The following is a 22,635-nucleotide window of genomic DNA, read 5'->3' as shown; positions in this document are numbered from 1 at the left end:
GACCAGAAATAAAACCAAGACATTTTTTTCTCCGGGAAGTCCTGTGCTTTTTTTTCAATGCAGTCAAAAAGAAAGTGTGAAAAACAAATATGGGGGAAAATGTCAATAAATTAACAACATCCTTCTCCCTCAGCTCAAAGTTGTAAATAAGCTTGGTTATAACAGAGATCAAAGGAAAGTTCAGATACTTTAAAATTTTCTTTCTGCAGGCCACAACTGCCATTAACTCAGAGATGATTTGGAAGTGCTGGTAACAATAAAATCTCATTTTCATTGCTAACTACGCAGATAGAACTCAGAAACATGGGGACAAAACATGCACAGCATTCTGCTTTCCTGACTCGAAGAACTCTCCTTTACACATATTTAATTTAAAGGTGTAGTCAGGGTCTCAGGCAAAGCCAAATTTTTCACATTAAGTCAAATGGATTGGTAATTTAGTGTACGAAGCAGTGGCAGTATTATTTGGAGAAAACTGCCTGAACTGTGTTTCTCATTTCCTTCTTGATTTTGGGTGTCCAGTTTTATTTATTCAGGCAAAACCTCCACTTATGAATTAAAAAGGAAACTCAAAACCCTCTCTTTGATTATTCAGGTGTAGAGGTGTTTCAAGTCTGCCCAAAGACACGGAAATATCTCTACCATAGACACATCTTGAATTAAAAGTCACTGTTCTGGAGTAAAAATTATGGGGCTTTTCAGACCTTTTAAAAGATTATGGTGAACAAGTGAGCCAGCTAGAGAAACAAGACATCAAAAATGCAGAGGAGCCACCATTATGGATCTAAAAGACAAAAGGGGGATGGAAATCACTGAAATAAGAACTTGGATTCCCATTTGTTTGCTTTTCTTCCCCCCAGTGATAAGATCCAAATTGAAGTCACAAGTCAATGCATCCCATTATCACCAACATCATCAATCTCTGGGAGGCAACCACCCATGACTCAGATGAGCTGACAGCTGGGAGGCAAAAAAGAAAAAGATTAGAGAGTCCAAGCTGACCCATAATTACAGCTCAGAGCACTGGGTGCCTGCAGAGCCAGCTAGCAGTGAAAACAGGGAATTTTCTAGAAGCCGCTGTGACAATCCCAAACTTTACCTTGATTCCCATCAGCCCCATGTAAAGCCCAGTGAGGCTGACCAGGAGAAAAGGGGAGATTCTGCAGGCAATGAATAAGTGCTCTGAAAGGTTCCAGTTTAACAGATCAAAATTCAAAAAAGGGTTTTTTTTTATTTTTCAGCAATGCTGGTGCAGTCAGCAGGAATTTCCTCTCATTCCATCTCTCCCTTACTTTAATGGTGTTACAGCAAAGTTAAATTTATCACCATCCCATCCTTTGAACTGCTGGATGTGCCAATAAAGTGTTAATCTTAATGTTAACACACAAAAACACAATTAGAATTGGGATAAAGGCCATATAGCTGTTAATTAATGAGAAATGACAAGTTAGAATTAATTTTTCTGTCCTCAACAGCTCATGATTGCAGGTACCTTCACGTTTCTGGGTTCAATAATATGATAAATGCCACAGGTTTATGCTGTAGATTCTCATGGTGAGAGTTTCTCCACAAGCATCACAAATAATATCTATACTGAATATTCTTTAATCACACTCTCTGGATATCAAAGCTTTGTTAGACACAGCAGTATGTTCATTTTCACATGTGTTTTTAAGGACTACAAAATCCTCTCTTTCATTTTTTAGCTCTTCCAGAAGTCAGCAGAGCTCTCGGGGAGGTGAGTTATTCCAAGGGCTGCTTTCTTTCCAAAGACACGGAATGAACTGTTGGAAAGAAATCAGATGGTTTAGGTACAGACACTTTGCTCATAGGTGCAATGAGCAAAGTCTTTGTTGGGAGGTGTGGTAGTATTGGTGAGGTTACCAGTGATTAATTCACATTTCTTCATGTATCCAACTCGGTGGAAATTTAATTTCATTCTGATGGTGAATTTTCTATTTAGTCAACTTTTTAATACTCTTACCACCCTGCGTATCTGTCTCTGTAGAATCCAGATACTGCTTGGAGGATCACAGCAAATACAACAATTTTTGTTGCTCATTGGTCAAGAGGTTGGACATTTCTCTGCCTCCACATTAAAAAAAAAAAATCTTTTTAGTGTGGTTTAAAAAAGTAATGTATTTACATGACCAAGCTTGATTTCTTCATAGATGATACATGATCCAGTAATAGCAAATAAAATAGAAAAATATGTATCAGGCTCACTAAAATAGTAATGGAAAGAGTAAATGGAAAGTTTGGCTGCCTGCAGCGTTCTACAATCAAGAGGAAATGGGCTCATATAAATAGGAAGGGCTTTAGATGCATTAAAGGTTGTGTTGAGGAGGTAAAGTCTAACACAGATCCTTTCATAATTAACGTATGATTGCTCTAAAAGCCACTTAAAAGTCACTTACTGTTTACTGTCCCTCCAGTGTGATACAGCAGCAGCAGCCAGCAGAAACCCTTCTGGTTTCAGGATGGAGTGGGAAATGCTGAGTGCTCCCAGCTTGTCCTGGGCTGGGCAGGGTGCAGGGTGTGCTCAGGGCCTTGGAAGTGGGGTTAAAATCCTGTAGGAATCGTGTCTGCCTGGAACTGAGAGCCCAGGTCTTGTCCTGGACACAAAACTCCAGGCTCTGATTTTGTCTTTAGTGATGGATTTATTAATTGAAACCTGAGGAGAAGACTTTGAGAAATCTTCCAAAACCACACAAATTGCTCTAGAGGTATCAAAGCCATATTTTATATATGGCTGCTACTCTTGTGTTACTGTGAGACCCTTATTTTTTCCTTGTTATTTTCCTACCCCACAACCATAATAGTTTTTTTTTTTAAATCTGATATGATTGCTTGAGGAAAATGTGAATTATCTAACAGTAAAGATATATATTTCTCATATATTTAACTGCCTCAGGGAACTTGTCTCACCCAGCCTGTGATGGGAACAGGCTGGTTGAGATCCAGGACACATTTGGAGCTGGCCTTTAAAGGCTTTAAAATCTGCCAGTGGGTGGCAAGGCTTGGGCTGGGAGTGGGTCAGGAATTAGGCAAGGGGTTACCAAGCAAATCCATAGCAAATCCTGATCACTTGATGCTGAAAAATCATAATTTCTGCAAAATAAGTTGTTTTGATTATCCTCTTTGGGCTCTACCTGATAGAATTCTACTTTGCCTATCTGAACCCTACTTGAACTTTTAACAATGAGAACATAAAAATTCCTTACTCGTTCCCTGTCATCTTATATCACCTCATGTTAAAGCAACCTTCTTTTCCTAAGAATATTTCAGTGAAGGGAGTAATAGAAAGGACAGACGCTGAGAACAAGAGGAAATCTCTGCATTAATGCTGTGCACTGTCCTTTGGGCATAAAAGGAGAGAGAAAATGCAAAATAATATTTCAGTGAAGAGAATGATTGCAATATAAGCTATTATATCACATTTGTACACAGGATCACAAAGGGTTTTCTGTCAGAACTGGATAATATTGTACAGGGAACATAATGGAAAGACTCTGTTTTTATTATTGCAATGTTTCAAGGACTGACAGATGATACAAGACAAGGCAGTGCCACTTGTTGACAACATTCTTGCCTCAGTTCTATATTTGGATGCAGACACGACGATTCTTCTCTTTTTGCTAAGAATACGCTCGTGAATTTCTTTTAATTAAATTATGTAAATTGATGTTGCGAATCACCGAATGCGGCACGGTGATGAATTTATGTCTGCTGGCAGGTCCTGAGTGTTGCTTCCTCATCCCTCACCCCACAGGACCGGGCAGAGCAGCTCTCCTCTCCCCCAGGATGTGTTGAACTCCGGTGATCTGCTCCCTCCTGCTCCACGCGGGCTTAGTTAAGCTCAGCCCATTCGTAGGATCCACATTTTTCCCTAGGGTTTCCCAGCCAGGTTAAAGGGATATGTAAAAGAGTTCATTTCTCCTGGCTCAGCACAAAGTTGTCAGAATCTTTGAAACCTCCCTGAAATCCACCCGTAATTGGGGAAGCTGTGATTTTAAAATCACACAGTAGGCTTCATAAATTATTCATTTTACCTACTGATTTTGTGTCTCTTGATTTAATTGAAAAACATCTGTTGAATTGAGAGGGGATAAAAGTTGAGCCATAATACAGTCACAGGCTCAAATGAGGAGGGAATAAATTATTTCAGAAGGAATCATCTGTGCACCATGACAGTTTACATATTTTTAAGGCTTACGTGTTTTTTAAGACGAGCATTCAAACTGAGTCTTAGAGAAAGATTTTAAATTACTAATTAACATCTTAAAAGTGTATCTCATTTTTGAAACGAGACTTTCCCTCAGTCAAGCTGCAGGATGTGATTCTAGAGCTGCAAAATCACTTTATAAAATCAATTCCTTTTGAAATCCAGAGCACAGAGGCTTCATCTATTGCTGGGCTTTGGTAAAACAGGACCATCAGTCTTTGAAAAATTTGTGTCTTCTCTGTTCAACTGATCCTAAAGTTTTAAAAAATTATACTTTTCCTGGCAGTGAAATCTCATAAAGCCATTGTAGACGTGGCCAGGCCCAAATCAGTTCTGTTTTCTATAGGCAAATCCTGCAGGCTCTGGGTTCTCAGCAGTGACACTCCAGAAATAAAACACGGGGCTCTCACGTGAGCTGGAAACCAGAATCCCCTCTTGGCAGTGGCCAAGATCCCTCAGGGGATCAGTTGCATAAAATAGAATCCCATAAATAATAAATAATATAATCCAAATATAACATCCTGTAATGTCCCACAGTTTGTACAAAGCATCTAAAGCCTCCAGAGCTGCCGGTGCAAACTCTCCTTTAGCACTGATTTTTCCTGCTCACTCCAGGACCCAGGAACCCTGGTGGCAACAAAACTCTTTCAGGGGGCACCCAAGAACAGAGGTTTCAGCATTCAGTGTCTCACATTGTGGCTGCACCTGAATTTTGGGACAGAAAAACTCCATGTGACAAAGCTGTGGCCTTTGGTGTGTCCCCAGGTTTTGTCCTGGTACAAAATGGGGTGATGACCCCAAAGCCAGGAGCACAGGGCATGTTCTGGGGTCCACCCCTCCACACAGCATGGATTGTTCTATCCAACACCAATTCAGTTTTACCCCACTGAACATCTCAGTTACAAACAGGAACAGAAAGATCTGAAGGCAATTATCACATTAACATCCAGCAAATGATCCTTGCATGAAAGCTTTGCATGAAAGCATCTAGAAAAGAACTGTTACCTGTCATTTCCATGACTTTGGGGAAAAAGTGTTTCCAGAATCGACAGTGCTGAGCTCGAAGTTTTGTCAGTACCTCGGAAGTGTTGGTGTTCAGTGTCAAATATTTTTGGTTAGCACTAGTGAAGACTGGCCATTTTACTCCATTAGTCAGGGTCCCATTTGGAGCTCTAAATGAGGAAAGAAACACTTCATTTAGAACGAGAGACCTCCTCAGCATACAATAAAGCATGATTTCAGTTTATTTAATAGTTGTTCAGCTTAAGTGTGTTAGTTTGGAATGACTGATGTGTCCTTTTGGAAGCAACAGAGGGAAAAAGCCAGATAAATTTCATTTACCCTCATCTGAAGGGAAAAAAAAATCCCCTTATTGAGATGTTCTGGGTTCATCAAAGGGAATAACCTAATAAATGATCATATTCAAGCAACTTTTTGAGTCTGGAGATTCTCACAGAAGCTGTGAATTATTAGGGATGACTCTAGAACTAACCAGCTGAGAGGTTGAGTGGTTGGTGTTTTGGTTTGAGTGCTTTTGATCCTTTTGGGTGGACAAACAGCTTGGAGTAAATGACTGGGATAAACATGCAAGTAAAGGTAGAAATCATGTCTAAACTGGGATAAGATCTGTACTGGGAGAGAGAACAGTTATTCCTCATTAAGAAGGAACTCTCATCCTGGAGGTGTGTTGAGTCCTGTTTGCGGAGGGCCAAATGGGAACAATCTGAAATCTTGTGGAAACTGGGAAGAGCTGCAGAGGGCTTGACCCTTTATAAAACCAGCTCTGCATGTGAAAGGAGCACAGCTGTTGGTATTAAAAGAGTCGTGATAAATATTTATAACACAACAGAATTCAAAAGGCTCTAAGGACAGGCATCCAGATTTCACCTCCAGAAATGACAGTATCTGTATGAGGGGGAAAAAATGGTTTAAATGTGTAGGAGAACAACAAAATGGGCAGCACTACATTAGGGAACAAACAAAACAGAACATGAATTTTAGAATAAGCAGATTTGTATTTCAAACAGTCACAGATCTCCATTAGCTCAGAAGAGGTTAAGAACAGAAATTAAACAATTTATTTCAGTGCAAGCACAAGGAACCATTTTCTTTCCTAGAAGCTGATACCAAGGAATCTGGGATTTAGGGCAGAGCAACAGTAACTGGTGATTCTTGGTAGGATAAATTAACTCTGAGCTGAGTTCATTTGGTGCTCTCTATTTTACTTTTCACCAGGACTCTTCCTGGAAGTCAGAAGGCAAAGAGGAGTCCAGGGAGTGGAGCCCATTTGCGTTCTGCTTCCCAAAAGAGGGAACGAGGCAAGAGGTGTGTGTGGGAGCACTCAGAGCACAAGATGCTGAAGTGATATCAATATTTCTCAGTTAATTTGGAATTAATCAAGTTTTCAGCCCATGTTTTTGTGTTCTGGGGTCTTTGGCATTGGCTGCTTCAAGAACCAGTGTTGGAGTAAAAGCTTCAGGCTGTCATTCCCTGACCTGCTCCCTTCTTCACTGATTTTTCCTGACTAATTCAGCTCTGATTAACCCATGGCACCTTTTTTGAGTGCACATTTATTTGTGGCTCCCGAGAATGATGACTTAAGCAGAGCTGACTTGCACTTCAGTTCAAGATCAGGATGCTAATGGTGCTGTCAGTATTCATTTACCAGCTTTTATGCCATGAAATAAATCATGACATCCCACATTATAATTTACAGGTGTGTGGGGGGATTACACAATGCCTCGATGGCTACAGATGGATTTTAGTAAAAAATGATTGAAAGAACTGTCAGGTGAACGCAGCACTTTGGAGCCCATGAACCTGCTGATTATGACAATCTCTGCATTTCTAGGAAGTTTACTGTTCAAAGAAATGCCCAGTAATTTCCTTCTTGGCTTTAATATTGAAAATTTCCCAAGTTTAAAAGCAGCTCCCAGTCAGAGCAAAAGGGAGATCACAGGAGTATAATTTGGAACAAGTTATGATTATAACCTTGTTGTTCTCTCACAATTACTGTTCATTCCTTCTTACTAATAACTTCATGATGAGAATTGCAGTGCCCAGAATAGGCTGTGAAATTCCCTGTTCTTTGCACCAAATTCAAGGTCTAATAATATTCATACAGAACAGTGGAAGTGTGGTGGGAATATCTTCAGCGAGCAGACAGGAATCCAATACCCTGCACAAACCTGTCGCTGCCCATTTAGGTTTGGATGGACAAACTTTGGTGATCGATTACAGAAACTTGTTTGTACTGAAAAAATAAAGTTCCATTTGTATGGAAACCTCCATTCTATCATCTTTTATCCATTCCTTAATCCTCTGCTCTTTCATCTTCTAGTATTGCTTAATCACCTCTGCTTCAGTAATTCCAGTTTTGCCACTCCAGTGCTGGCATTGGGGCCTGATGGTGTGTCTTGAAAAGGCTTTGGGCTGTGCATCTTCAGGACAGGTCTCTATTTCATGGTTTTATCTTGTCAAATCACCTTTCTTGGACAAGATTTATTCCGAGAAGGCCCTAGCTTTGTTTGGAGAAAATCATCAAATAGTATGGCTTGGAAGGGAAGCTGGAAGATCCAACCTCCTGAAATGAGCAGGGACATCTTCAGCTAGACCAGGAATTTGAGCTTCACTGAAGATCTTAGAAAGAATCTTTTTCCCTTTCTACCCTTTTTACCATTTGCAGAAGCAAGTCCTAAGGCAATGAAGAAATACAATTCTTTGAATTACTCCCAGAAAAGAAATGTGAGACAGAACAACACAACAAAACAAAACAAAACAAAACAAAACAAAACAAAACACAAACTCAAACCACCTGTGTTTAAACTCCGGTGTAAACAGAATTTGTCTCATTCCTGCAGCTATGTGTTCTCTTTGCATATGCCCTGAAATTATAGGCTGGATTCTCTCTACTCTGGCAGTGGCACAGCAGCTCATTTATAGTAAATTATTTTGTTAAGATATGTTTTTAAGTGGAAGTTTCCTCATTGTACTTGTTGTTACTTAGATCAGGTTTTTCCCCCTTTGGGTTTTTCCATCCACAATTGCCAATAACTTCTAGTTTTCAAGATTAATTTATAGCAAGTGTACTAAATTTGATACAGGCGTGAAGAGGGTTTTGAAGAGCTTATTCACCAATCATTTCTCTGTATTTAATATTCATCTTCAGCAACTTTAGAAACAGAAAGTTAATTTCATTCCAATGGAAAATGCAACATGAACAGAGCTCTGTTAATCATAATAAACATACATACATTACCATTCTCATTAATATGATCAATATAGCCTGAGAAACAATAGCAGCTCACTGCATTTTTATTAATAATCAGACAGCATTACCTTTACAAATGGTTCATCATACAGACACAAAAAAAAATGTAATTCATCATCTGAATGTTTTTGGTAAACATTCAGGATAAAGTACCTGGAAAACATTCCCTTTATTTTTGGGAGCAAGTTCTGAATAGCAGAGTGAAAACTCCTGGAGTGAATTCCATCATTACCACTGAGGTTATTCTTTTGTAGCGTTAAGTTGTATTTTGAAGAAGTCCAGAATGGAAAATATTCTCTTCTAACCCTCCTGAAAACATGTTTAAAGTGCTTTGTGATTTACCTTTGTAAAAAGAGTGTCCTACAGTGTAGCTTAGACTGTCCCAAGCTTTCACCGTGTTCCCGTTTGTGACTTACATTGCGGGTTTCTCCAGAGGACAAGAAAAACAATCCCACATCTCAGTGCCCACTAAGATGAATGAAAACTAATGATAACTCTGCTGCACCCTCTGCTTCCCCTGTGCAGGAGGAATTGAGATCCACGGGAGACCTGTCCCTCCCAGTGTGAGTGGATTGGCTTCACCCTGGCTGGAACTGCTGATGCTCATTTCCAATTTGGCCCCTTTTCTTTTAGAAGCTGGTTTAAAGGCAGCAGAGAGGGAATGTGAAGCCCTTTTGTTGGTTTTTGTGATTCCTGGTGGCTGTTGGGCAGCCCTGGCAATCAGCTGGTTTCCATGGGATGGTATTTTATGAAGTATTTCTATAGGCACAAGAAAACCAGGAGGGGGAATGGCCTTGGAGGGAATGCAACAGCAAAAATAACCCAAACTCTTGCAGGTTTCCTTCAGCTAGAGTACAAAACCTCTGAGAATCATGGAAACAGCATCAAACAAGAAGGACAACCTAAAGGTTTCACCCCAAGTGTAGCTAGCTGTGGGAGTAAGGGCTGCTTCTGCACATCTGATGGTTGGATGATCTTCAAGGTCTAAACCAAACAGAAGAACCTTTTATTTCATTTATTTCTTTCCCCTCACATTTTGGAAGAAAACATTTTATTGCTTTTTCTCTTTGCCACTAGGGCAGAATGACACTCCTAATTATCAGGAATGGTGATGAGGAGCTCCAGGCCCTCCTGTGCTGCCCCAGCCCTGCTCCAGAGGGGAGGGAAGTGTTTGTGGCATTAGCCAGGCCAGCACAGCCAGATGTCTCACATGATTCCTGAAGGCCAGGATGGGTGATTATTATACCTGTGCTCATTCTCCCATTGCAGCACACTGGCTGCCAGGTTAATCTCAATTTGGGGTGCTGGTGTGGTCCCTGGAGGATGGTGGGGTAGTGACAGCAGGTTTTGTAAGGCTTTGCTTGGATGGCACCGTGGATGTGAGAAAATAGTGATGGTTTTCTGAAAATGTAACTCATTAAACATTTCTCATATAATTGATTTAAATTATCATATAATTGAAATTTAAAAAAAAGATTCTCATAGAATAGTTCCTTAATAAGGGGCAAAAATCCTGATTTTGTGGCATTTGAGCCTTACTGAGATTCCCACAGTAGGAAAGAAAGGGCTCTTCTGATGAGCACTACGAGTCTGAGGGATGTGCAGACTCGAGTCCTTCAAACTCCCTTTTTAATCAGCTGGTTCTGGGAAGTTCATTATACCCTGCTGTGCTCACTTCTCACTCCCAGATCACACACACGAGTCCATAATCCAGTGACTGCAAAGTGTTCCTGAGCCAGAGGGAAGCTGCTTTGCAAGTCCTAGCTGGGTAAATATTATTCCTTCTGCTGATCCCTGAAGAAAGCAGCAGGATCCAGCTGGCAAAGTCCTTAACTGAGAGAAACTGGAGAAGAACCTTTGCAGCCAGGCTTTCTTACACCTTCACAGGCTAAATAAAGCTCAGGATATTCCTCCCAGATTCCAGCCTGGACACAGCAGCTGCCTGTTTAAATGCCTTTAACTATAAATTATCGTGGGATGTGCTATTATAGATCAGTTTCAGGAAATGAAGCAACAAGTTGTCATTCCTTTTTTTTTTTTTGATTTTTTTTTTTTATTTGTGCTATTTGCAATTATGTTTTTTGTCTTGTGTTCTGCTGCAAAGAGCCTCATGGAGCAGCACCCATTGAGTTGAAACAATTCCTGCTCGTTCATGTCATGAGTTCCTGCTGGACACAAGGCAGGCCTCAAGGTATTGGCCATAAATAATGGAGCATTTGAGACATTTAGAGGCAGGATGTTCTGCCTCAGCTCTTTGCTGAGCATTTAGGAGCTGGGTGCTTCCAACCCCTGGCTCCTGGACAGGAACCTGCTCTGGTGGCAGGAGAAATAACGAGTTTGAGCCAGAGCTAATGAGCCCTTCAAGCCCTGCTGCACTTCTGACCCTCTGGGCTGTGCTGCACGTGGGTCTCCTTCACTCTCAGATGTTCCAGCCAAGCCTGGGTCTGCTCCAGGAACCCCAAACTCCACACAGAGCATGGATGAGATGGGATTTTATCATACAAGGTCGGGAGCTGTCCCACTGCTCCGTGTAAGAGTCACAGTGAGAATTTCACACCTCCTCCAGGACTCAGGTTCTGGTGTGAATATTCACATTTCATATTTACATGGCTTTTGGATAGACATGAGAGAGGCAACACCACAGCTTAGTCCTTCTTTAAGCTGAAGGAACAATTTTACCTTTTTTCCCCCAATGTTCCTGTAAAGTGTTCTGTAAGATCCTTCTGCCCTTTTGTGTGGTATCAATTTCAGCTTTCAAGGGCCACTCTCGCAAGCTGTTATTTCTTAACAGTCTTGGCTGCAGGAAGACATCAAATGGAACTAGAGCTTTTAGTCTTAACTTGTTGAAGAGGAATATTTGGAAATGGAAGAAGGTCCTGAACCCCACTGAGACCTGGCAGGAGGAAGAACCTTCCCTAACAGGTAAGTAAGAGTAGACAGGAAGGCACATGGCACTTGCCCTTTCAGTCATCCTCTGAGGCTGTTTTATTTCCTCTGCAACCCTCTTCCTCCTCATGACCTGGAAAGACATACACTTACACAATATCTTCGCCAGAATTACTCCCTGGAACAAACCAGGGCTTCATCAGAAACAAAAAAAAGAGGGCATGAAAGGAGAGAATAATGTTTTTATAGCCATAAAACTATTAATACTGTGTTTTAAATTCCCACTGTCTTTGGTAAAATTTGTCAGCCCAGCTGGTTCTGAGAAAGAGTAAATACTGTGCTCATGGATATTATTGCTGGTTCCATTCCTTCCCTTCTCTGCCATTAATAAAGTTCATCCCAGGCACTCAGAAATTGTTGGATAAATGTGTTCAAAGCTTTTCTTATCTCTAGAGACTAAATTTGCAATTGAGACTGTGTACTTGATACTATGCCAGGATATGATATTTGAGATTTGTTTTCAATGGAAATTGCCCTAATCATGATTTATTTTCAGGATGGATGCTCCACAAAGCCCTGCACCAACCAAAACCCTCTGGATTCGTTGTGTCCTGATGGATTTCATCACAGTGGCATTTTTCTTTATATTTTCTACTACTGTTTTATTTCTGTGAGTGGGAGGAAGTGCATGAGTCACAAACTTTCACGACCATATAATATAGGCCAAATTGAGCAGTCCTCAAAATGAAACTGTTGGGTAGTTTTCAGGAGGGGGAATTTGTGTTGCTGCTTCATCAGAAACTGAACCACTGCAGCTTCACGCTGGGAAATGTAAAGAAGAAGACAGAATGCTCTCAACCCTCTCCCCAAATAAATAAATAAATAAATAAAATTAAAATAAAAATAGAAGTAAAAATAAAAATTAAATAATAATAATAATAATTTCTTATTGTATAAATTAATTATAGGTTTGACCCTTACAAGTGGAAGTTACATGTGACTTCCTTTGCTAAGGAAATTTGAATTATGTCTCATTCTTGTAACTTAACTTTTGAGTCTCTGTTTTGAGCTGCAGCGAGAGGGAGATCTCCAAATACCAACACATGGACTGGGAGCCATGGGAGGGTTGCTCTTAAGAAGAAACAATATGAAAAGAGAGGAGGAACCTGTTTAAAGTTCTTCTCTTTCAAAATTCAGAGGGTTTTGTGGAAATTATTATAGGCAGACCTCCTTATTGCTAGGAAAAACAGCTGTTAAACATCTGAGCATTTCCAGTTGTACAGAAAATCCACTTGGAGGTTGCACCATGAATAAGACCCATGAGAGGCAGCTATTTAAAAGCTCATTAAAATTAAAAACTTTGTTAGAATTTTTAAAAAAATCACTGTTTTTAAACAGCTGTTCCTGTAGGAAGAGGTGCACATTTGAAGGAGTGCTCTTTAGGGTTTGCATTTTATGAAATTAAGAAATTCTCTTATGTTCCTGCAAGGAAAGGTGGAGGACACAGAAGTGTCTGGGGAAGCAGAGAATGTCATCTTTCAATTTCATATTCTTACAGAATTGTGTAACATCACCAAGTGCGAGCACAAAATGCCCAATTTCTACCAACACAAACTTCAGATTCTTGGGGACAGAATCTCCCAAATCCCAACACTGAATTTAAACTGCATTTCCCCACCACTGCCTTCCCCTGCAGCTGATTGAAAACAGAATTAAACACCACACTGAGCTCCCTGCAAAAATGTGGTGTTAGGTAACCTCTGCTGCTCCTCATTTCCTCTCCCCTCGCCTTTGCCACTTCCCTGGAACAGCCAATCTCTGGCGTTGGGGACTAAATTAAAATGTGCACTGAAAGGTTTCCATTCCTCCCGTGGAACTTCTCGGCATCCCTTCAGATTAGTGTTCCAGAACCACCTGGAAAAATGGGGTTTGCAGACCTTTCAAACGTCCATTTCTGGTGATGAAACAAGGACTAAGCTGAAGGAAAGCAGCACGGAGGAAGAGTGGCCCTTAAAAAGGGGATTAACTGTGGGTGAGCATAAATTAGAATTTCTCAGTGCCTTTAGGAACTGTGTGTTTACATGCCTGTGAAATACATTCTCTCTAAAGTGCCTGGTTTTATATGTGAACCTGCCTCAAATATAACTCATAATAAGTCCATGTGTGCCCTTCCTTCATTTCTCTGTTCTCAGATTTTTTCTCCCCCTGCAAGTCTTTCAGACATTTTCTGCTCTCACATTTCAATCTCTTTTTTGTTCTTTCTCCTTTGTGCATTTCTTGGTCACCTGATGTCTTGCAGCAGGTACATTTCCCTCTCTTGCTTTTCCATTTTCCTTACTTCCCACCAGACACTAAATTATTTGCATCCACGTTTCTCACTCCCACTCCCAAATTTGAGGTGGCAATCACGCCATGGTTTTATTTCACTCTGGAAATGTTTCTTTCTCTTCATGCCTCTCCTTTCCCCAGAATGTGTCTGTGTAGACTCTGCCAGGCCCTTGGGACAGCAGGGAACCCTGTCCAGTACAGGCTCTTCAACACATGTCACTTATGAGGAAAGGCAGAGCCACCACATCCAAGATTTGGATCCATAGAAACACTGAATTAGGTTGGAAAAGACCTCCAGGATCTTTAAGTCCAACTGCTGACCCAGCACTGCCAAGGCCACCACTGTCCCATGTCCCCAGGTTCCACATCCACGTGGATTTTAAATCCCTCAAGGGATGGAGACTGCAGCACATTCCTGGGCAGATTTTACCAGGGCAGGACATCCCTTTCCATGAAAAATTCTTCCTAATATCCAACCTAAACCTCCCTCAGCACAGACAGGCCATTCCCTCTCCTCCTGTCCCTGTTCCCTGGAGCAGAGCCAGGCTGTCCCCTCCTGTCAGGGGTTCTGCAGAGCCAGAAATTCCCCCTGAGCCTCCTTTTCTGAGCCCTTTCCCAGCTCCCCCAGCCTCTCCTGGTGCTCCAGCCCCTTCCCCTGCTCCATTTCTTCCTCAGATCTCCCTCTCTTCCAGGGCTCAGGAGCTCTCCTTGCCCAGCCCCAAGCCACCACTGATGGTTTTGATCCCTCAGCCTTTGACAATTGAATTCCAGCTTCCCCTGCTCCACAAAGCACTGCCAGTGTTCTCTTCCAGGCAATCCTCTGTATTTCAGCTCTAGGCTTTAAGTTTTGTTCTCACTCAAAGGCTCCTACAAAATCTGGACATTTCCTGAACAGACGTTCTCATCTCCTGTTTGAAAATAATGGTTTGACTCTCGTGCTGGAGGGAGGAAAATCCATGTGGACAGAACTGAGTTTGCTGCGCATAGAGAGAGGAACTTCTTGTAATTTGCAACGTTTGTAATAAAATTAAACCAATCTCAGCAATTTGTATCCCAGAACTAATTTTCAAAAGGCATCTGAATCATAACACTCCTGTTTTCAGGTCTGAAATTCACTGGCACCTTGTCAGCTTGCAAGCCAGAGAGAGAGAAATGCCTGCCAAGGGGAGTCTCTGGTTACTGATATTTTCCATCATCCACTGTTTCCTATTAGTTTCCTAGGAAGGTGTTTCCATTCTGGTTCTGAATATAACAATGGATGTAAACTCTGGTAAAGATGATGAGTCACTTTTAAGAACTCAAAACTGAAGGCGGAAAAACAGGAGTAAATTTTCTTCAAAATTAAACTTTTTTCCCCCCTTTTTTTTCAAGATTATAATTTCTGCAATTTCTTTGCATGGCTCAGAAATTTCTCACATGAAAGACAGTGAAAGAGAGAGTAAATGTGTCCTTTTGGGTCAAAATGAAAGCTTTGATTTTCCCTAACATGAGGAAGAAAGACTTTCCATATACATTTTTGTTAGAGAGGTTTTTGGAAACCTTTCTCCTGTTCTGTTCATACTCCTTTTTTTTTTTTTTTTTTTTTAATCCAGAAATCTTTTTTTCTGGATCTTGACCTGATCAGGAAAAAAATCACTTGTTAAGAGGAAAAATTAATTTTTCTGGAAGGATCCCAGGAGCAGCAGCCTCAGGGAAAGCTCCTCTTGGTCCCCCTGAGCTCTGGCTCTGGAGTGTTTGAAGACCCTGTGAGGATCAAAGTGACTCCGACCCCAAAACTTTTCTCTATCCCTGTGAACATGAGCGAATCTCTGGCAGAAATACAGCCCACAGTAAATTTCTTCCCTTGAAATGGCTCAGAGGCACATAAAACTTCCAACTTCCTGAAGTATAAGGAAATTAAAAGTGGTTGGAGTTTTTTATTTTTATTTTTTCCCAGTATATTCAGTCCTTCCCATACTCAGAGTATATAGGTCCCCAGTTCAAGTGCTGCCTGGACTCTATATGAGGCTGTTGGTTTTGTTCTCACTGCTCTGAAACTACTCTCTATAAACAGGTTGTGATAAGTTGGTAACAAAAGCACTGAAATTTATTATGTGTCTACCAGAGGAACATCAGGGAAAGGCAATAATAACCAGACAAAATGCTTCACAGCTTTAGTGGGACAATCAAAGCCTCACAAATTCCCCTAAAACATAGGAGGAAATATTTCAAAGGTTTCACTTTATAGAAAAAGCTGCAAAGATTTGTTTCAGCAGTTGTAAAACTGGCAGGGAGACAAGTTTTGCCCGTTTCCTTTTATCAGAAACATTTTTCACAAAGCCTTAAAAAATATTATCTTTGTGCGCTCTGTTATATTCTTGCTTGAGTTTTCAGCCCATCTGATTTGTCTGGCTCTTGTCGCTTTGCATCCCTCATCACTACAGAACACAGTTACCAAATCTAATGGAGAAAGGAAAAGAAAACGCACCCAAAGATTTGGGATCCCATCTAGTTTTTCTGGGGATAAACAAAATTTCCCCTTCCCAGAGCTGGCAGAGTATCCTGGGGCTTGGGATTGGTAGGATCTGTTAGTGTCACCTGCCTGCTTTCAAAAGCTTTCTGAAGAATAACAAAATTGAGGCAGAAAAAGGAACTTTAAAAATGCCCAAAAAAGAGAGATTTCCATTTTTTTTCATGAGTGTGGCTTAAAATCAAGTGTGCTGGGAAAAAGTGAGGAGAAGGCCACTGAAAATCAACACTATTGTTAAAATAAATGTTATTTCCACACAATCGCAGTCATGGCAGAGCTGATCCAGCACTTTTCATGACACCACACTACCATCCCTCTATCTCTCTTCGTCTAACTGTGGTGATATCTGGTATTTCATGAAATGATTTTGAGGCCATGAATTGATATTCAACAGCCAATACTCTTAAATGCAAGAATAAGCTGAGGAGACCCCAGGTCAAGGTGAAGAGAGGAATTCAACCTCAAAGTGTAAATCAAGAACGTTGATTTTGGAATCTGTTCTTTCCTATAACCCAAATATTTTATTAGGCTGAATTTATTCAGACAGCAGGAGTAGTAAGTCTCTTTCTTCCCTTGCTGGTAGAACAAGGATTTTTCAGGGTATGATGGAAATGTTGCTCTTTCAAGGCTCAAATGTATGAAAAAGAAATGTTTTATGGAATATCTTAATAGCTTAAAAAGGAATGGCTGGGATACTTGGTCAAACTCACTTGATATCCAAATTCAGCCATGAAAATGACTTTTTGAGCAGGATCTTCACAGACTATGTCAATATATGGCAGATTCCTAAAAATGACCCTATTCCCTTGGATGCAGAAGAGAAACTGGAGTCTAACAGCAGCACCAGCTCCAAGGCTCACAGGAGAAATGTGTGTTCCTGTCTCCTGCTGAATCCTCTACATCTCCATTCCCTGTTTATATTCAAAAATAGAAATGCCTGTAATTTTCCAGGAAAAATGCTCACTAATCACTGATGTTTATTTTTAGCCAGGATGTGAAATAGGAAGTGTCAGAGATCTGGAAAATTGCATCCACTCCTGCTGGGGATAGTGGTGGGCTGGGAAACCCCTGGGCTGGCTGACAGTGTCCTTTTAGTTACTGAGAAATGCAGAAATCAAGGATTTCACACTCTTGGGATGCTTTGAAGGAGCCACTTTCTGTCCCTAACATCTTTTCTTTTGTCCTTACACGACATTAAGGATTTCTCACAAGTTTTCTTTGCTTTCATCCCTCCAGTTCTCTCTCCCATCTCTCCGTGGGGGAAGAGGGCAGCAGTTTTGTGGGGTTTAGCTGCTGGCTGGGGTTAAACCCTGACAGAAACAGAAAATGCTCCTAAGTGCATATTTTTAATTTTCCAATCAGTATTTTTATTCCTTGCACGATGATAAAACCCAGAGATCACTAAGGTCAAAGTTTGGGCTGGAAGGCCCCTCATGAGAAGCAGCTCTGGCCCCTCTCAGTCCCTCCCAGGCAGAAAACACCAGGAAAAACAAGATTTCTTCCAGTTTTGTTGACTCTGCTTCATCTCCTTTCCTCTGCAGGCTGCTCTCCCCTCCCTTGTGCTTTTGTACTTCAGCACATTAGAATATTAGGTCAAACACCCTCACTAAAAAATGTGCTGTACAATATTTCTCATTTTTTCCTGATTTTTCTCTTCATCTGCTGGAGACATCAATGGTAATTTTCCCCTCAGAGGTTTGCCCTTTGATCATGCCAGAGTTTCCTACAAACATTATGTCAAAGCGGGGCTTCCCCAGCTCCCTATAAATGTTTGCTGTGCTCAAATGTGCTGGGAAAAAAGAAGGATTGCTTATTAATTTTGGAAATATTAGCAATTTTTTATTGCTTCCCCACTGCTTGCACGCTCTGAGTAATAGGATGCAGAGCCTTAGGTGTCCAGGCTCTGGGGAAGGAGTAAAGGGTCACACAGAGGGCTAATCCTGATCTGATCTTTTGCCAACACAGAAATTGCTGGGTTGTACTGTTTTTCCCAAAAGTGGTGGTTCGGATCCTCATGGTGGGAGCAGAGGGAAGGATTATCTGCTGTTTGCTGTGGAAACCACTTGAAATTCAATCTGTGGGGTAATCTAATTATAGTGTGAATGGTGATCAGAGTAGGTGACAGGACTGTCTTCCACAAACTTAAACCTGAACGCACCTTATGCTGTCTAATTTTAGGAGCTGCAGTGACAGGAACAGTGTTTTGCAGAGCAGGTTATTGAGATTTATATATAAATATATATACATAAAAGTTATATACATGAAAATTAAATATATACATGAAAATGAAATATATACATGATCCAGTGGAAACCAATAGTTCAAAGAAATGTAAATATCGCTCTGCAAAATCAAATATAGACCTGGATTTCTCTTTTCCCACTAAGAAATAGTTGTGTTCAATGGCAGGATGTGCTGTCTCTGGTGGAAGATCCTGCTGCAGGCTCCTTTAGGGCAGGATGGGGAGCTGCAGGGTGGAACAAGGGACTTTCCCTCAGTTTGCTCTCCACCAACACCAGCCCCAAAGGAACGGTGTCACAGCACATGTTCATGGCGCAGGAATTGTTCCCAAGCCTGTCCCAACATCTGACTTCATCTTGGGAACCTCTCAGATGGATTTTTGGCGTTGGTAATTCAACCTCCCATCCCAGTTCCAAACTGAACCCCACTGAAGGCTTTGTTCTGCATCACAGCCCTCCCCACCAGACTCACAGAGGGGTGTGCTCAGGCTCTGAGCAGAGAGGGAGGCAGGAAGAGCTCGTGGATTAAATTTTAGATTAAATTTTACAATAATTAAAGCTGTATGAAAGCATGATGCAGTGATGAGTACAGCTATTGGAACAGCTATTTTCTGAGTTTTAATGTGCTCGTTTCTTCTGGTAAGAGAAATAGTTATTACAAGCTCCAGCATATAAAGGGGATGAGAGATGTTAAGGTAATTAATCCTCCTACAAATCAAGGTAATCAATCAATCAATCAATCAGACCCATTGATAAGTAACTCTGTTTAAAAAGGGATGCACATAAAAATAAGCAGTGAGTTCACCACGGAGGATGAGGAGAAGGGACAACACAGGGCTGAGGGTTGGCAGCCTCCAATTTTGGGGTGTCCTGGAGCTGGAGAGAGCCCAGGCAGGGGGAAAACATAGATTTGGGATGGATGGTGGAGCATTTGACAAACGGCAGCCCCAAGATAACACCACGAAGCACAAACAGCTCTTGCCTTGGATGGATAAACAGGGAATGTCAGGTTGAACTGGGAGGGAGAGGTGACACCTGGAATTACAGCTCTGTGGGAATGACAGTGTTTAATTTTGGCAGGGAAAGTTCCATCAAGGTGTGGGTGAATCACAGGTTTGAAGGTGGAGAGTTATAATTTGAGAAAAAGCACATTAGTGCAAGTCTCAAGGGTATGACCCTGTTTGTTTAACAAACAATTTTTTTTAAAAGGATTAAGGATTACTTGAATAGATCCTTAATAATCAACCTCTACACGGAACAAAAATCATAAAATGAATCTTAAAAATCGTCAAACAAAATGTAAAACCTGGAAAATGCAGAGTTAGAGTAGGCAAATTCAGTCTGGAAACACTTACTTTTATAATGTAACGTTTAAAGTGGAATTAAGGTTTAAAACAACCTCACAGTGTTTGTTCTGGACTTTTAATAAGTGGAAACATTTTTAATCAGTGGGAACATTTCAGTCCTACCTGTGTTTTGTGTTATGTACAAGGTTGGGTGGACTAAATGAGCACAGTGGTCCCCTCTGGTTTCTAATCTATTAAAAAATTAATTAGATCCTGTTCCAATGTTGATTTCAGCCTTCACAAATCTATATATCCTTGGCAAATCAAACAAAGGGTCCACCTTAGAAACAGAATTAATGCAGGATTTTAACACTAAAGTTAAAGAAATGTTTTTAGAGTGCGAATTGACTGGTTGGTTGTGTGTTCTCCAAGGAACAGATTTTTGTATGTATAATTTTCTCAGGAGAGAGCACAAACCAAACTTCTGTAAGAAGACATCTTCCCTTCCCACCAGGCCTGGGACTAACCCTACCTGATTCTTGTGGTGGGGGCTGTTTTTGTTTCTGCTCTGAAGTGTTTTCATCTCAAACTGAGCATCTCATTGAGAGCCCCCAGCCCTGCTGAGAGGAGCAAGGGCTGCCTCACTTCTCCTGACTCCAGCTGGAGAGGGGCTGGATTTAATCCATTCCAACACCCAAATGAAATATTCCTATTTGCTCCTTGTGCAGGCTGGGCCATGTTTCACTTCGAGATGAGTGGACTGGAGCTGGACAGTGATTTGTCGTGGGCTTGCACTCCCAGCACACAGGGAGGAGAGGCTTTCTGAAATCCCAATCTCTTCATCGTGTGAACATAACACACCTCCCTGTTATACACGAATGTTCCCAGCAAATTACATCCTCAAGGAAACTGGGCTTTTTTCATCCTACTTCTACTGCTGGAAGTCTTTTCTAGTGTTTGAAATATTTTGTTTCTAACCCTTGAAACCATTACCTGCCTTTGGAACAACCGCTGCCCTGGCAAAGAAATGTTTTGTATTTGCTTTTATGGGTGAATAAACATTGATCCCTTAAGCTTGTCCAATACAGGGAGCAACACACCAACAGTTTATTTTATTGTAACCACGCTTTTGTCATAACTAAAATAAGAATTCTGGACAACTGAACAATTAATCTGTTTCCATCATTCCAGTCAGGCTCCAAAGCAGCACTGAAACAGCCAAGCTTTTCCCCCTGTTGGAACAACATCCAACCAACCAACCAACCAACCAAACTTCCAGAGTAAACTCACCCAGTTTTGGCAAAAGTTGCCCAGTGCCTCATCATAGAGCGGCTCAGGAGCTCCTCAGCCTTGGTGTAATTGACTCTCCTCTCCAGGGGCAGCCCGAACACAAACTCGATCTCGTAGCCGTGCATGACCCCCATCCACTCTGGCCAGGGCAGCTTGGAGGAGCGGTGCTCAAAGAAATAGAGGAACACGTGGTGGCCCAGCTGGGCGAAGCTGGTGCTGAACTCCACCGCGGGACAGATGATGTTGTAGTCGCCGACAGCGTCATCGATGGCATCCCGGTAGTGCTCCGGCTTTCCCAGGTTTTCCCAGTCTGTGTAGTGGAAGATGATCGATTCTATCGCGAGTTTGCTCGCTCTTGGGAAGGCCAGAGTTAAAGCTGCCTCAAACTGGGTTTTATTGATCAAGCCGTCGCTATCCTTGTCAAGGCCAGGGACTCCGTATGCCAGAAATGATAACCCTTCATCTTTATTAACGCCCACCAAGATCTGGGTCTCTTTGAAAAGACCATTCTCCATCAATACTTCTGGCATGTCCACCAGGAAATCACCATCCACGCTCGGACAGAAATATATTTGTAAAAGAGAGCCGTGTGAAACGGCAAACATTTCATTTTCCACTATTTCCTTCGGGTCCTTGTCTTGGAGGCAGAAAATGAGCTCTGACTCATTGCTGGTGGGACACTGGAGGTGTTTGGCCAAAGCCACTGCTCTGTTCCTGGCCTCTGAAGATGTAATTGCAGCCCAGGGGGCATTTGCAGACCCACTCTGCAGGATGGCCCTGGTGAATAAAGGGTGGCTTTCAGGAGAAAGGAGGTGATAGGTGACAGAGGCCGAGCCAGCGCTCTCTCCAAACAGAGTCACGCTTTTGGGATTGCCTCCAAAAGCTGCTATGTTCTTCTGGACCCACTGAAGTGCCAACCTTTGATCAAATAAACCTGCATTTCCAGGAGCTTTCTTGTTTCCTGGCAAGGACAGAAATCCCAGTGCACCAGTCCTGTAGTTCATGGAAACCACGACCACTCTTTCCACCCTGGCCAGAAACTTCCCATCGTAGACAGGCAGGGAAGTGGACCCGGACTCGAAGCCACCCCCATAAATCCACACCATGACAGTGGCGTTCTTGGGCTTGGGAGAAGGAACCCACACATTCAGGTATAAACAGTCCTCACTTAGGTTGGTTTTCGGGTTCCACATCTCTGAGCCAGCAAAGCCCGGGTAAGTTGTGTCTATGGGCTGGTAACACGAGTTTGCGTGTCTGGTGGCGTCCCAAACATCTGCCCATTTCTCCCGAGGTTCTGGCTTTTGGAATCTCAGCCTCCCAATGGGGGGCTGCCCGTAAGGGATTCCCAGGAAGGCTGTGACTGTCCCCCCCAGCACCTGCAGGCTGGTCCCTCTGACTTTGCCCTTCTTGGTTGCAATGATGTTCTCTTCAGGCACCGCCTTCCTGGCGAACACGGACAGGAGAAGAAACCCGGTGAAGAGACTTAAACTGTTTGTCCAAATCATGATGCCTGGAACACAAGACGAAAAATAAATTCGGAATTAGTGTTGCAATATATTAGTGGCAAAATTGTCTGTTAAATAATGGCGTAGGTCATCCCA

The 22,635-nt window shown here is 41.8% G+C and overlaps 1 protein-coding gene across 5 annotated transcripts in view; it reads right to left on the bottom strand.

Annotated features, from left to right (window-relative positions):
- BCHE (butyrylcholinesterase) overlaps nucleotides 1–22,635 on the bottom strand; it is a 49,494-nt gene that overhangs the window by 1,633 nt on the left and 25,226 nt on the right. For all 5 annotated transcript variants that reach the window (XM_038146015.1, XM_038146017.1, XM_038146013.1 and 2 more), the window contains 2 exons: nucleotides 21,035–22,544; nucleotides 5,231–5,397 (listed from right to left, as the gene is read on the bottom strand). In XM_038146015.1, the coding sequence (XP_038001943.1) occupies nucleotides 5,231–5,397; nucleotides 21,035–22,539 (1,672 nt within the window). In that variant the 5' untranslated portion in view covers nucleotides 22,540–22,544. The remainder of the gene's footprint in view (nucleotides 1–5,230; nucleotides 5,398–21,034; nucleotides 22,545–22,635) is intronic.

Source organism: Motacilla alba, chromosome 9, assembly GCF_015832195.1.
Source record: "Motacilla alba alba isolate MOTALB_02 chromosome 9, Motacilla_alba_V1.0_pri, whole genome shotgun sequence".
NCBI lineage: Eukaryota > Metazoa > Chordata > Aves > Passeriformes > Motacillidae > Motacilla > Motacilla alba.
Note: the sequence above shows the minus strand (reverse complement) of the source record. Positions and strands in the feature narration are given on the sequence as shown.